At 44.7% G+C, this 15,886-nt stretch overlaps 2 protein-coding genes across 6 annotated transcripts in view; both read right to left on the bottom strand.

The window, feature by feature from the left end:
• Dpp6 (dipeptidyl peptidase like 6) overlaps window positions 1–15,886 on the bottom strand; it is an 890,647-nt gene that overhangs the window by 131,006 nt on the left and 743,755 nt on the right. The window lies entirely within an intron of this gene.
• LOC101833098 (ubiquitin-like-conjugating enzyme ATG3) lies at window positions 4,375–5,741 on the bottom strand. Its single transcript, XM_040739408.1, has one exon. The coding sequence runs from the start codon at window positions 5,498–5,500 to the stop codon at window positions 4,523–4,525; it is 978 nt and encodes a 325-aa protein (XP_040595342.1). The 5' UTR covers window positions 5,501–5,741; the 3' UTR covers window positions 4,375–4,522.

Raw genomic sequence — 15,886 nt, 5'->3', positions numbered from 1 at the left:
AAAACTGATTAGTTATTCCATGGCCAGTATGACTGAAGTCACAGATGGAAAACGAAATAGTTAACAGTTAATCCACTATCTCTCACCTAAGGCAGAAGTGGAGTCTACAGTGATTAAAAGCCCCAGGGATCACATTTCCTAAGTGCCCCGCAGTCACTATTTTACACAGCTTTCCAAGGCTCACAGTCACCTCCAGGTGCCTCTCCTGGTTCATTCTGCTCTTTCTCCTGAGTTATTCCATCAAACAAGACTTCGCTGACATTTCCTCAGATGATGTTATGCTATGTCATGTGAACGCATTTGTGCAGGGAATCTGTCGACACTGCAGTACACTGTCATCTAAAAGCTTATGATTGAGAACTATGTTTATAATCAGGTAACAAAACAGACCTCATGTTCCAATTAAGTTTATGATTTTCTGTTGGGCTGCATTCACAGCTGTCCTTGGACACGTGTGGCCTTGGCTTTGACACATTTGTTAGTGTGAAACAGACTGGTTGGATAACTGCAGAAAATCATCAGCCTTGGTCAGGAGGAGATCATAAGGAGGCTATGTGTTTCTCGGGATGGCTGAATAAATCTTGGTTGGGGCTGGGAACCCTGCAGGAAGCACTCCATGGCTGGCTCATGCTACTGGAACATCACATACAAATAAAACAGTGATGGTGGTGTGTCCTCTGTAGGTGGCAGAGAGAAGCTCAGCAAAGATCGCTCCAGCCACACCTGAGGAGTGCTGGTCAGCTGGCGTCTCTTGATGGCCGTGGCCTCTGTTCAAACTACAAAGGCCCCTTCTAGTCCCAGGGTAGTTTCAGTAACAGGCCATGGGAGGCCAAGTTAGAACACCAGAGATGGGTCAGAGATTGAAAAACACTCTGTTCTCCTGTGAAGGACTTGGCCTCCAGCTAACTTTCTGTTCCTGTTGTCTGGAAACCTGGCAAAGGGAGTCTCTCAAGTCTCCTGGTAGACAGCATGGTATGTGAAAAGTTCACCTGGACGAGAGGAATGATGGGTGCTGATGGTAACTGGAGATGTTGGAGGCAGCTATGAACGCAGACTCTGACTGCAGGGTCTCCATTATGTTAGTTTGTAATTACCTAGAGTCCAACCCTCTAGTTTCCAAGGAAGAAGGCAGGGCCAGGTTTCCACTCACTTTCAGAGATTCTCTTGCCTTGAAAGAGGAATATGGGGGCAGATCTGGAGCTGGAGTTACAGGCGGTGGTGAGCTGCCAGACATGGGAGTTGGGAACCTGTCATAGTGAGGGTTTTTATTGCTGTGATGAAACACTGTGACCAAAAACCAACTCGGGGAAGAAAGGGTTATTTTGCTTACCCTCTCACAGTCTGTTATCAAAGCAAGCCAGGACAGGAACTCAAGCAGGGCAGGAACTGGTGCAGAGGCCACAGAGGAATGGTATTTACTAGCTTGCTCTTCATGTTTTACTCAGCCTTCTTTCTCATAGAACCCAGATTCACCTGCCCAGGGATGGCACCACCTACAATGGGCTAGGCCCTCCCACATCCATCACTAATTAAGAAAATACCCTATAGGCTTACCTGTAGCCTGATCTTATAGAGGCATTTTCTCAATTTACGCTCCCTCTTTTCCAGTGACTCTAGCTTGTGTCAAGTTGACATCAAATCAGCCAGCACAGAAACAAACTTTGGTCCACTGCAGGACATGCTCTTAACAGCTGAGCTGTCTCCCCAACCCCAGTGCAATATATTAATTGACCCTTGGTTGTTTGATGAATATTCTGCTTTTCACTGCAATAGTAATACTGTGTGCATTTTTATATAGAAAAAAACACCATCAGTGACTTATCTTTCTGAGACAAATTTCAATAAATGGAAATCACAAGCCATGCTTATTCTGCTATAAATGTATGGTAAAGAGGCAAGAATAAACAGATCAAAGAATTGCACAGAGGGCTTAAAGCACCAGTGTGTTTGTGATGATGGAAAGAAATTGTACTACATGGTGACTATTTTGATTAGCAACTTATCAAAGTCAGAACAAAAACAACGCTGACTACCACTATGAATGCAGCATTCTGTCCCTCAGGGTTCAGACTGGCAGAGCGCTTGAGGAAGCAGCCAGCAGATCCTATAAGGAGATTTCTCTTGCATTAATCAGATGAAGAAAGACTACTCGGGAGGGGTGGACAGGTTCAGCTGTCTACAAACTCACTTTGAGGCAGAAGGGTTGGGGCTGGTGTTCTGTTGTGCAACACAGCAGTTCTGAGTGGCAGTGATTTGCAGCCTATCTCAAAACCCCAACACAAAGACAGACATGATAATTACCCTGGATAGATTACCACATACTGTACATGTGCATATGGAAATACCACACTGCACCTCATATATGTACTACATATCAGTTAAAATTATCATGAATAAGACAAAAGAAATGGCTCAATGGGCAAAGACACTTACTGCCAAGCCTAACAACCTGAATTCAATTCCTGTAATCCACATGTTGGAAGGAGAGAACTGACTCCCACAAATTGTCCTCTGACCTCCACATGCCTGCCATGACTTACATGCACATGTGCACACACAGACACACAGACACAGACACAAAGACACACACACACACACACACACACACACACACACACACACACACACGTAAATATAAAAGTAAAATAACATTACCATAGAGAAGATCAGGAAGAAAAGACTTTTGGAACTTAAGTGCAATTGCTACTTGACAGCCACTCCCCCCAAAACTTGTGAGCATGGAGGAGATGACCCACAGATTTACATACATGGTCTGCATGCTTTCTTAGGAACTCAGGAAAGCAGCAGGCTCAGTGGCCTGAGAACAAAGGCAGTGATGACATTCAGATTTACACGCACACATTCACACGTGCTTCTCATGGAAGCTGCCCCAAATGATTGGAAATTATTCATGAACTGACTGAACAATATACAGACAATATAAACATTTCTTTTTCCTGTACTTCAACCATTTCACTATCCAAGGAGGTACAGGGGCCTTCCGTTATCAACCTGTCACTTTGGCAGGGACAGTCAGTATTCTTGGTCTTGACAGCTTTGAAGATGGAGTTTCTGTCCTGTCCAGTTCCACAGCCGTTTAGTCCCAAATAAACACACTGAGGCTTATATTAATTATAAACTGTTTGGCTGATGACTCAGGCTTCTTATTGGCTAGCTCTCTCTTAATTATTAACCCATTTCTATTAAACTATGTATTGCCACGAGGCTGTGGCTTACCTGTAATGCTCTGATGTTACTTCCTTTGGTGGTTACATGGAGTCTCCCTCTCTCCAGCCTTCTTCTAGTCTGTAGCCTCACTTACACTTCCTGCCTGGCTATACCCTGCCTGTCCATTGGTCAAAACAGCCTTATTCATCAACCGATAAGAGAAACATATATTCATAGCATACAAAAGGACATCCCCCATCAAAGACTTGGCAGGTCTTAACCAATTCCACTCTTGTTAACCAATGCCCCAAGAGTGCATCTTAGGAGCTAGACAATTTTTGCAATGACTCAAATTCCCAGTTTAGTCTCAGAATCAATAATAATGCTATTAGCTCATAACGTACTGCTGTTCTTCGATATTTTATTGCTTCATATTTGAATAATGACCAGTTTATTTCACATTCTTAGTCTGTCAGCCTGAGATCCAGCATACTTGGTTCTTTCTTTGAGGTTCTGCCCAGGCAGTTTCAGGATGTGGCAAAGACCCACTTAATTGCTCTGTCATTTGATTTCCCCCTCCACAAAACATGGATGGTCACAGCTGCTGAGCCTCTAAGGATAAAAAGTGACAATTTGCAGGGCAAAGCCTTATGAACACACTTAAAGGTAACATTCTATTTGCATAATCTGTATCGTAGTCCCAGCTCATCCTCCACACTGATGACGCCATCATCCTTGTCTTTCTCCTGCTCTAACACATCCTCCTCTGCCCTTTCATACAAAATTCAGAGTAACCTATCCCCTTAGATCTCTGTCCCAGTGAGTTAAGACAGGATTTAACCCCAAAAGGCAGAACTCAAAGGAGGGTTTAAGATAGAGTGACCACGCATCTTTCCAGAGAATACTGGCCACTGCCCTTCCCCAGTGCCTTCCAGAACCAAGACAGAGAATTCAGAAACCATAGAGGAGATCTGCCCACCAGTATGGTTCTCAACAGAGAAGGTAAAGTATTTTTCAAGATGTGCACTGAGAAAAACCTCAGGATGCTCCATATCTGTTCAACTTGCATTTTACACAGAGAACTGTAATTTATTTTCAAAACACTCAAAACGGCACATAATGTTGACAGTAAGGGTACTTGGTTTGACTTAAGAGTGAGGGAACTTCATAACTATGTACATAGATATTACACTCTTTTTTTGCTGGTAGTGTAACAGTTTTTATTTAATGCATAAACATTTAAGTCCCTTTATTAGAGAAATTATACTTATTGGTAAATATGGTCAATGGTCACATCTATGTATTAATTCTTTAAAAATCAGAAGCAGTAATTAGGATACACTCTATGTCCTCTTCACCACATTGTAAAGTGTCTTGTGTAGTCATATTCTATTGTTGGAATGACAGCTTGTACAAATTTCAAAAAAATTAGAAGATACATATGAACACCAAACTCTCCCCCGCCTTCTGCAACTGTCTCAATAATTTTCTTCATCACTTCAGCATGCCTGCATGGGTGAACTGAACACATAGGAGGTGGTGGGAGATGAGGGTGATTTTCAATGGCCACTGTTTTCTTCACATGATATTGACTGATGTCTTCATACATGTGCTCAACTGTTAAAGGCTGCCGTTGCTCATCATAGCCAAACAACCATAGCCATGTTGTCTGGTAATATTTGTCATAAGTGATGTACAGGTCATAAGTTCTTGTTTGCAAAATAGCATCTTCACCTCCAGCATCAGCTTTAGTTTTACAAGCTTCCATTATTTTTCTTGTGTCTAGGGTAGCCTCATCTGTTTCCAACAATCCACTCTCTTCATATTCTTCTATGTCTGCAGCTTCCCCTTCATCTTCCTCTTCTTCCTGATAAGGCTCACACAGGGCTGAGCAATCTTGAAGCTTTATACTGTCCCTGCTTTCCAGTGTAATCTCCTTAACTGCTTCAGTAATTCCTGTAATACCTGTGTTGTGGTATGTATCCACCCATCCCCCATCGCCATCATCTTCTTCAATGATAGCCTCCAATTCATCTGAATACTCCATCTGTTTACACTGTTTGTAGCATGGAATATTTTTGGTTACCAAAAATTGTTTCCCTGTTGGTAGATATGCCTTCACTTTCAATTCTTCCCCTGTAGCCCATTGCCATGTCTGACAGTGATGGACTAAGTGATCTCCAGCTGCCACAAACTCTTCTGGAGTAAGTACACCTGTCTCCTTAAATTTTGATTCCTTGAGGACCAGCGTCAGGTACTCGACCACCTCCAGAGCCTTTCCCTTCACCGTGTTGATCACATTCTGCATCCTGGGGCAGGGAGGGACAGTCATGATCCGGACTGGGGACTCAAAAACTGCCCCGGGCCGATATAACACTCTTAATGCTTTCAGGGCAGACAGGTGATCCAAGCTGTGGGAGCAATATTCGCCCCAGCTTTACAAATCTATGTGGTTTAAAAACTCCCTTCCTCACAGTGGGTCTGTGAGACATGGATGCTGACCATAGGATGGCCTGGGCAGGGTTCCCAAGCTTTAGCAGGTGTTGGCAAACCACTGGGAGGGGGGAGCCTCCAAGTGTCCTAAGGACAGGTAAGAGGACATGCTGTCCACTTTATTTGTAGGGTTAGCATGTCCATTTCGACAGTCACACCTGAGCTGAGATCGGAAGGTGAACAGGGTGTGGCTAGGATGTGAGCATCCCAGGAGAGAGGTCCTGAGCATCCCAGGAGAGAGGTCCTGAGCATCCCAGGAGAGAGGTCCTGAGCATCCCAGAAGAGAGGTCCTGGCCAGTCAGGGCACACTCATCAGAGGAGCAAAGAGGGTCTGGATGGCTGGACCAAGGCAGAGGGTGTGGGTATGGGACTAAGGAAGATGCAAATGTGGCTAACGAGATTCCTAGAGACACCCTAACGTAGCACGAATTCTAATTGTTGTTAATAAAAAACTCAGAGATAGTATTGGGGTTAAAGCTGAAGATAAGAAAAGCAAATTGGCCAGCCACTAGAGAGTTCTCTACCAATGCTCAGATCAGAGGAGCATCCTGTCCTCAGACTGCATCTCTAGACTGCACTGCTCCCCACCAAACCCCAGACTCCTCTCTCTCTCTTGTCTCCTTTCACCCTTTATTTCTCTTTCTGACCAGTCATATCACTCCTGTCTCCATCTGCTTAATGCTGGGATTAAAGGCGTGTGATCCCAAGTGCTGGGATCACCTTTGTGTGAGCTCTGTTTCTCTTTTAGACAGATTCAATCTTGTACAGATCTGGGTGGCCTTGAATTAACAAAGATCTGCCTCCCTCTGTCTCCCGAGAGCTGGGACTAAAGGTGTGTACCACCACTGCCTGGCTTCTGTGGCTAGCTAGTGTGACTAGCTTTGCACTCAGGTCTTCAGGCAAGCTTTATTTGTTATATCATAAACAAAATATCACCATACACTAATCATTGTGTTCCTTTGTCTGAGAACAGTGGGGACCCCTGAAGGGCTGGCCATGCTCTCACAGAGACTGACTATTCTAAAGGAGGGAATGAGAGCTGCTTTCTCTACCATCCACATTATATGGAAGAGCAGAGTGGATAGGGAGAGAGCCCAGACGAGGGATGGCCGTGGCCATGAGGACGCACTGAGGCTGATAGTTCCGCAAGAAGTTCGGCAGGTAGACTCCCTACAACTTGACGCTGCTCTAGACAGGGGTAAGGGAATGGCAGCCGTCGAGTCTAGGAGAGCATATCGACCTGTCCAGCATAAATCACCAGAGGCAGGTCAGGTGTGGCAATCACAAGGTCACTTCAGACACACCAAATGTGGTCCTCTGGGTAGACGTAGAAAATGGTTTCTATCTCCAGCTGTGATCATGAGGAGCCAGAATTTTTCCTGTGCATGATAGCTCTTCAGCCTCAAAGTTGGGCTATTTGTGAAAGTGGCATTGGTATCTATAGCTGTTTACCAGTCCCTCTGTCATTAGCCAGCACTGCCATCCACACCTGAGACTCTGCACTGTCCATGGCAGCACCTGGCAGCCATTCATCCCTCTCAGGCCAGCATCCCAGGCTCAGCCCATGTTCTTTATACAGTATGTCTAATTCTCTACCCCCGGAGCTTGTTACTGTTTTAGCACCCAGTGTCAAGGGCCACCATGAAAGCAGGGGCATCAAGTGGCTCCCCCAGAAGGACTGGCATGCTCCCATGGGCAGATATCTTCCTTTGTACGATTCAGGGCCAGGGTATCTAGAGATATACGGTGCCCTGTTAGAGTGCTGGGAGCCATGGCAAGCTTACATAGCGAGTACTCACAGAAAACTTCCTGGACCCTGCACTCTTCATGCAGGAAAACACCCACTTAGCCTGCATTGAGGGTAGCTATGTTTCTGGAATCCTCAGCTCAGTCAAAGTTGTTGGGCCAGTAAGTTTATCCACCAGCAAAATGAGTGTGGCATGTACCTGGGACATGACTTTGTAGACATATGCTAAGCTTTATTGATAGGTAGGATGAAACATTTCCTTTAAACTCTTTTGTCTCTTCCCTCTGCTCTGTGGTTTTGAGTGGGAAACTGTCTACATACTGCCATTATCTCCCCTAGGCACTGGAATGGTATGTGTGTTCCAAGGATGCTATTCCTGCAACAACAGGGATGGGCACTTTGTGCTGGACTCCTGACTCCCTGAATGGTGCAGACTTTCAGCCTTAGAGAAAAAGTCCAGTTGCCTGTTTCTTCCCCTTGGTCCAAGAGCTGGAATGATACAGCTTTGGTGGGTGGGGTGAGCTGAACATACCTTTTCTGACTATACAGGGAGAACTATTTGTAGTGATATAAGATGAGCACCCAGAAATCTAGCCAGTGAGAATTACAAGAGAGGGACAACAGGATGGATAGAGGGGTGAGGAAGAGACAGTCCCCAGGATGACCAGAAGGGAACGAAGAGACTTGTTCTAGAATATCATGAGTTCCTGGATTCAGCTATTCTAGGTACTGAACACCATTGCTCACTGTATATGTGGGAGCATGCCCATCTTGGTTGGTTCCAGTTGCAGGCAGGCTCCTGTCTTTTATAACTGAAACATCTAATGAACACGTGCATCCTGATAAACTGCCAGGCCTCTTTCTCCACTTGGTCCCCCTTGCTGCTCCCTGGATCCTCTCCATGCCAGGGACCACAGACAACAAAGATCTGTGTCCTGGAGGGGGTCCTCATCTGCTTCAGGCAATCTTACTTACGTTCAAAGGCACAAATCTGTGTGGTTATGGCAGACAGAGCATTCTGGCTCACAGGATAAGTTCAGCTACTGATAGTGTGATTTATGGAGATGGTCTGTCTGTTTGCCACAGGAGAGCTTGAGGTTTTATTGTTTTGGCTACTGAGGGAGACTCTGTTGCCATGTGGTGATCACAGTGGGCAGCTGCAGAGATGAAGACAAATCTACCCAGGCAGCAACAGAAAAGTGAATGTCTAGCAGGGGGAGCCATTGTGTGTGTTAAATTATGGACCATATGAGCAGCTCCCACAATCTTGTCACCCCAGTGCTGCTAGGTAGGACTTCAGTCTATATAGTGATCACGAAGACCCAACAAGAAGGATGGGGAAGCCCAGGCTGTGAGCCAGGAGAAGGCCAAGCCGTCTGCATCTTAGATGCATGTGTACAGACAGTCTCAAGGGGATCAAAGAGGATGACCTGGCAAGGGAAACACTAGTGCACATTTGACAGAGTCCACTCTGCATGTGTGGTGGGACGAAGCAAGCAGAAGGTGTTGGCGGGACAGTGAACGCTACGTAGGCACCTCATAGCTGAGAGGGCTCTCACTCGAGGGCCCCTAGCACCTCGCTCATGTATATGCTGGGGAGCAGCACTTGCCTGCCCTGAGGAAACCGTGCACTTCTCCTCCACGGGGTCGAAATACTTTGTTGTCTATGCCAATGAGCTCACTGATAGTTTACCCAGAGAAGCAGAACACATTCCATGCATGGCATTCGAGGAGCCTGGGTAAACTAAGGAAGTCTTAGGAGGCAGCGGCACCTTGAGCCTCTTTTTTTTTTTTAGGTCTTTCAGCTCAAGAGCTCTAGATCTGAAGTCACATCTTGCCACCTGACTTCAAGGCAGTCGCCTGCTTTGAGGAAACCTGTCTCTATTCTCCATCCAAATGGTCAGACCTAGGAACCCCTTCTGTCTTCTCCCCATGAAGATGGAGGGCCCTGAAACAGTGGAGACCTGTCTTGTGCATCTGAATACTCCTGCAATAGAACTTATGCAGTCCTGCTGCTATTTGCTACATCATGGAAGCACAGGCCAGTGAACCCCAAATAACAACTGCCAATCCTGCACACATTTTCTGTTCACTGAGGGATCTTGAGACAAATGTATTTTACACTCATTTGGCATTTACTGTTGTCCAGAAAAGGCTCTGAGCATTTTAGCATTTTCATGTGCATAATCCTTTGATGGCATATCACCATGAGTTGCCCTTCCCACTGTAGGGCTGACAGCATAGCCTAGCAGGGGGCATGCCTGGAAAGACGAGGAGCTAGGATTTGCACCTGAGCTGAGTCAACAGCCAAGCTCTGTACTTCCCTTGTCCCAACACTGCGGAAGGATCAACATTTTCCTCACTTTGAGGAAGACAAATGTGGCTCAGCAAAGATGTGGTCCACTGCCACACCGAAAGTAAACAGAACAATCTGAAAAGCATCTTGTACCACTCAGGATCAGTGGTTCATTCTCAGAACCTGCCCACATCCACTGGGCCAAATACTGGCATGAACCCAGCTAAATGAGCCATATGAGCCCCCTTGACACAAAGCATGGTGATCCTGAGACCTCCACACCCATCCTTGTTGCCTCTGTCAGCCACGAGTCTACAATAAACAGTGATTGCACACAATGCCTGCTGTAGGCAGAGACTAGTGCTGAGTTGCAGACGGAATGGGCCTGTGCACAGACAAGACACCATGACCTCAGAATTCCATGAGCTCAGAGAGAACTAATAGATTTATCGACTGCTGGAAAGCAATCTGAGGCATACTCACACCCCATAAGTCTTTCTGTATTGCACTAAGTCTCATCGGCTGCCAAGAACCATCCTCTGATTCCAAAGAAGTGAATGAATTCTCGGTATCATCCTAAGATGATAGAAAAATCAATTTTTCTTGGAGCATTTTTGTGATATTTTAGTATACTGTCCAAATACTCACTGAATTTTAGCAAAATGGAAATGCTACCGGGGATGTGTCACTCAAGTGTCCCTGGTTGGATAGACTGGATTGTACCGGCATGTCATGCACAGTGGTGACATCAGGCATGTGACACAGAATAGTAACATAGGGTGTGCGGGGTGAAATGGTTGCTAGAGATGTGAGTTGGAATGGTGACACTAGGCTTATGGGATGGAATGGTGATTCTGGGGGCATGTGAAGTGACAGTGGGTGTGTGGGTTTGAGTGGTGACGCTGGGCATGTGGGATGGAATGGTGGCATTAGACAAATGAATCTGAATGTTGACACCAAGCATGTAGATTGGTGACACTCAACATATGAAGGAGGTAGTTACTGTTTTGAGAGTATGCTATGGCCTCTCCTATGTATCCCAGGAAAACTCATCATCTGTTGCATTCTTAACCTTCCAAGTTCCCCAATGTCTGACGCACACTCCATTCAGTGTAAAGAGATGAGCACCAATCCTCCTGTCTACCTGCAGGACTCCTCCCAGTCCTGGACAGTCAGAAATCCTGTACTTCCTGTTTCCTCTGGCTCTGCCTCTCCTAGGCATGGCCTTGACCATCACTGCCTCCACAGGGAGGAGTCTAGGGATGACTGATCATCCCAGATGTTCCCATCTTGCATGCACATGCTCAGAAGAGTTTGAAGCTACCCGCTGGGAAGAGGTTGACTTAGTTTGTTGCTGTCGAAAAACACCCTGACACGAGCCACTTAGGGACAGATGGCTTATTTTAAAGCACACGATTCTAGGCTACAGTCTAGCGCTGTAGGGAAGTCCAGGTAGGACCCTGAAGCATCTAGTCACATCACATCTGTAGTCAAGAGTAGAGGGCAATGACTCAGTGCACACATGCACATGCTCAGCTCCTCTTTCCTTTTCATCCAGTCCAGGATGGGGTCACCCGCATCCAGGGTAGGTCACCTCAGTTAATCCAATCCAGAAAACCTCTCTCAGGCATTTTCAGGGAAGAGTCTCCATTTCCAGGCGATCCTACATTGTGTCAAGTTGACAGAACCAATCATCACCTGGCTGGGTGTAAGGTGCCCAAAGGTGCTGGGCACAGTCTCCAACATCCATATCTTTCTCCTTTCTTTTGTTAGCCACTGAAAGAAGGATGGACCCGAGGCTAAACCAGACAACTCACAAGAAAGATAACCACAGGATTAATTTATAGAAAATGACCAATTTACTATTAAATACATGCACATTTAATTAACCATGGACTATAACTAAACATAGCTGATTTAAGTAGGGCAGAATTGAATTATTTTGGCAAAGGCTTTTTAAAATCACAAATTAGCATAATCTCTGTACGAATGCATGCTCACCTGATCTGTGAGGCTGCAATCAGAATGGGTAATGAGAAGTTTAGAACACAATTTGCAAGTACGAATCAAGAGATTTAAAAAATTGTTGATATTTTTTGACTAGATAATTCCACTTCAGGAGCATTTTGGGTACAGAGGTGCTCTGCGGCATGACTGATAATATGGGATACTATAAATAGCCTAGCTGTCAACAGGAAAACAGCTGGTTAAATTTTCACAAATCTATTCCCTGAAACATTATGTAACTATTAAAATTCTGTTTACAACAGGCTTTTAATTGTCTAAAGAGGTGATTTTGTCAAAGTGGGCAAAATGGTTGGGTTATCAAATTAATTATAACTTCAGAAAGTACATGCAGTTCTTGAAATGGGAGAAAGAAACAGAACAAAAATATTAATAGTAATTATGTATTGTGGGTCTGTCAGTGTTAGTAAATGAAGCCTTTTTTTCTAATATATATATGTATGATATATCTGAGATATATTTTACTTTCTTTTTTCCATAGTATTTTTAATATAAATTAGAAACAATCTTATTTTACATATCAATCCCAGTTCCCTCTCCCTTCCATCCTCCCATGCTCCCCAGTGGCCCCCCCATCCACTCTCCCATCCACTCCCCAAGGAGGGTGAGGCCTTCCATGAGGGATCATTAAAATCTGTCAAGTCACTTGGGGCAGGGCCTAGGCCCTCCCCTGTGTATGTAGGCTAAGAGAGTATCCCTCCATAGGAAATGGACTCCCGAAGTCTGTTCATGCACTGGGGATACACCTATAGTATTTTTACATGGGGAGAAGAGACACATGATAAAATTTTATCAAGTACCTTTGACGACCCTGTCCTCAGCCATGGGACCTGGATGAGGGGATATGCTGCAATCCTAAGCCTGCGATAAAATTACCTCCAGACACATTTCCCACGTTTTGGGTGTGCTGACAGAACCACAGAATATTATTCTACAAGGGTGGCTCTAACCTGGGCATAGCAGACGCCTTGTAGAAACAGATGACATTTCTACTTCTAACAGTCCCTTTCACCTTGCAACTGCTGCCCTTTCTGTGATTCCCAACAATGTCTAGGCCAATGGAGTTGATATCCAGTTGTATTCCAGAACACCATAGGGACTAAATGAACCTTCAAGCCCCGGGGACTTGGATGACTACACTCATTTTCAGCAGAAAGTATGAGCAAGCAGCTGGCTGACGGATGACATCACAGGGGAGGTAGAGAGAGGAGACACTCCTGTGGCCTGGTTTTGTAGGATATTTGTTTACACTATAAAGATGTGTCTCTGCCTAAGGTGCCTTCTGATAGGTTTAATAAAGAGCTAAATGGCCAATAGCTAGACAGGAAAGATAGGCGGGACTTCTGGGGATAGAGAGGACCAGAGATCTAGGCCTGGAGGAAACTCCAGGGAAACACTGAAGAGGTCAGACATCTGGTATAGAGCAGAGGAACCTGAGACATCTGGTAGACTGTAGATTAATAGAAATAGATTAATTTAAGTTATAAGAGTTAGTTGGGGAAAAGCCCAAGCTAATGCAAAGCTTTCAGAATTATTACTAAATCTCGATGCTATTATTTGTGAGCAGGAGGCTAACAAAAAGTTTACTAAAGTCTGGTCATAGATAAGTCTCAGTAAATCTCACAACAGGGTAGAGTTGAATCAGGTCAAAGGTCAGCTCTGGCCTGAACTTGACAAGGAACCTTGCATGACCTGCAGACCCAGGCTGACTGTATCTGTGATGGTCTGTGTTGTCAGTTAAACACACCGTGGAACCTCTGTAGAATACTGTCAAAGAGGAACTGTTTGGATTGTGTCAGACTGGGGGATTGTGCCAGATTGTGAGGGATCTTTTTTAATTGGGGTAATGGAGGTGATAGGACACACCCGAATGTAGGTGGCACAATTTTATGATCTGAGCCCTGGACTGTATACAATTGGAGAAACTGATAGTGGCAATGGACAGCAGTCTGGTTGGACTTGAGACCTGCTCCACAGGAGGAATTCATGTGTAGTTCTGAAACCAGTCAATACTCATTTCTGGTAAGGTCATGGCCCTAGAGGACCTACTCCTGCCACCTTCCCAAATCAGTGTAATTCCCAACTGCATTCTCTAAATTTTTCTTTATACTCTCTACTTACCAAAGAAGCTTCTCTGTGCAGCCAACAAAGACCATTACAGAGATCTGCAAATGGTCAAAATGTAGACAGGAACTGACTATGCAGTTGATACACTTAAAACAGGACCTCTACAATTAGGACTAGAGGACATTTGGAAAAAGGGGCAGAAAGATTGTCAGGGCCTGGGGACCAGGACACCAGCAATGAGACAGCGTCTTCTATACATATATCAGGGAGCTGTACCCATGAAGTCTTAACAAGACCTGTACAATAACAGCCAGCTGACATCCCAATATGGATGGGGTGATCGCAAAGATCCCATCCTAGATGAAGAGCTATAGCCAATGGTTACTAACAGTGAGAGAATCAGTCTTCCCTAGGAATGAGTCCCCAGTAGGGTTTTCCATATATGAATGATGAACTCAGTAGGCTGTATATATACATATATATGCATGCACATACACTCTAATAACAATAAAGTAAAAGTCATACATTTGAGAGGGAGTTGGGGGCATGGTATGAATTGGAGGGAGTGGAAATAATGTAAATACAACATTCATCTATGAAATTCTAAATAAAATAATGTAGACTTCTGTCCACACTCAGGGCAGAGGACAGAGGTGAGCTCCATTTTAGACTCGAATTCCTCCTGCTTGTCCTCTCTTGGATCCCCTGGCCTGGGGACCACAACCAGGTCAACTTGCCCCTGGATGTACAACCAAGCAACCAGGAGCCTGCAGAGAGAGCTGCTCCACTTCTGCCCACACTCAGGGCAGAGGGCAGAGGTGAGCTCTGGGTCCCCATCTTAGACCCGGATTCCTCCTGCTTATCCTCTCTTGGATCCCCTGGCCTGGGGACCACAGCCAGGTTGACTCACACCTGACAGATGACCAAGCAACCAGGAGCCTGTGGAGAGAGCTGGTCCACTCCTGCCCACACTCAGGGCAGAGAGCAGAGGACAGACAGCAGAGGCCAGAGAGTATTGGATTTGTTTGCACCCACTGAAAGGGAACCCTGGTTGCCTACCCACCAGTAGAGGCTCTTTCTACACCCACTGGAAGAAGTGATGGGAAAGAGGCAATATAGGAGCACACTCAACAAGTGAAAAACAAATAAACCACCAGAGTCTAGAGATTCTACACCAGCAAGACCTGAACACCCCAATGCATATAAAGCAGAAGGGAATGACTTTAAAAACAGTTTCATGAAAATGATAGAGGACCTCAAAGAGGATATGAGAAAATCCCTTAAAGAAATGGAAGACAAAAACAAACCAAAAAATCCAACAAATGCAAGAAAGGGAGGAAAACATGAAGCAATAATGACAAAAAAAACAATTCAAACCTTGCAAGGGTTGAAAGCTGACATGGAGACAATAAAAAAATAACACAGTCTGAAGGAAAGTTGGAAATAGAAAAGCTGTGGAAACAGTAATGTACTACAGATGGAAGCATAACCAACAGAATATAAGAGATGGAAGAGAGAATCTCAGGTGTTGAAGACACACTAGGAGAAATAGATTCATCGACCAAAGAAAATCTTAAGTCCAACAAATCCCTAACACAAAATATCCAGGAAGTATGGGACACTGTGAAAAGACCAAACCTAAGAATAATAGGTGTAGAAGAAGGTGAAGAAACCCAACCTAAAGGAGCAGAAAACATATTCAACAAAATCATAGAAGAAAACTTTCACAATCTAAAGAAAGACATGCCAATGAAGGTATAAGAAGCTTACAGAACACCAAATAGAGTGGATCACAAAAAAAGTCCCCTCGCCACATAATAATCAAGACCCCAAGCATATAGAATAAAGAAAGAATACTTAGAACAGCTAAGGAAAAAGGTCAAATAACATATAAAGGCAAACCTATCAGAATTACACCTGACTTCTCCATGGAAACTCTGAAAGCCAGAAAGTCCTCGATAGATATTCTATCAACATTAAGAGACCACAGGTGCCAGCCCAGACTACTATACCCAGCAAAGCTTTCAATCAACATAGATGGAGGAAACAAGATATTCCATGATAAAACCATATTTAAACAATACATATCT

The sequence above is a fragment of the Mesocricetus auratus genome, unplaced genomic scaffold (assembly GCF_017639785.1).
Source record: "Mesocricetus auratus isolate SY011 unplaced genomic scaffold, BCM_Maur_2.0 Super-Scaffold_100676, whole genome shotgun sequence".
Lineage (NCBI taxonomy): Eukaryota > Metazoa > Chordata > Mammalia > Rodentia > Cricetidae > Mesocricetus > Mesocricetus auratus.
This window is presented reverse-complemented; position numbering and strand designations above follow the sequence as displayed.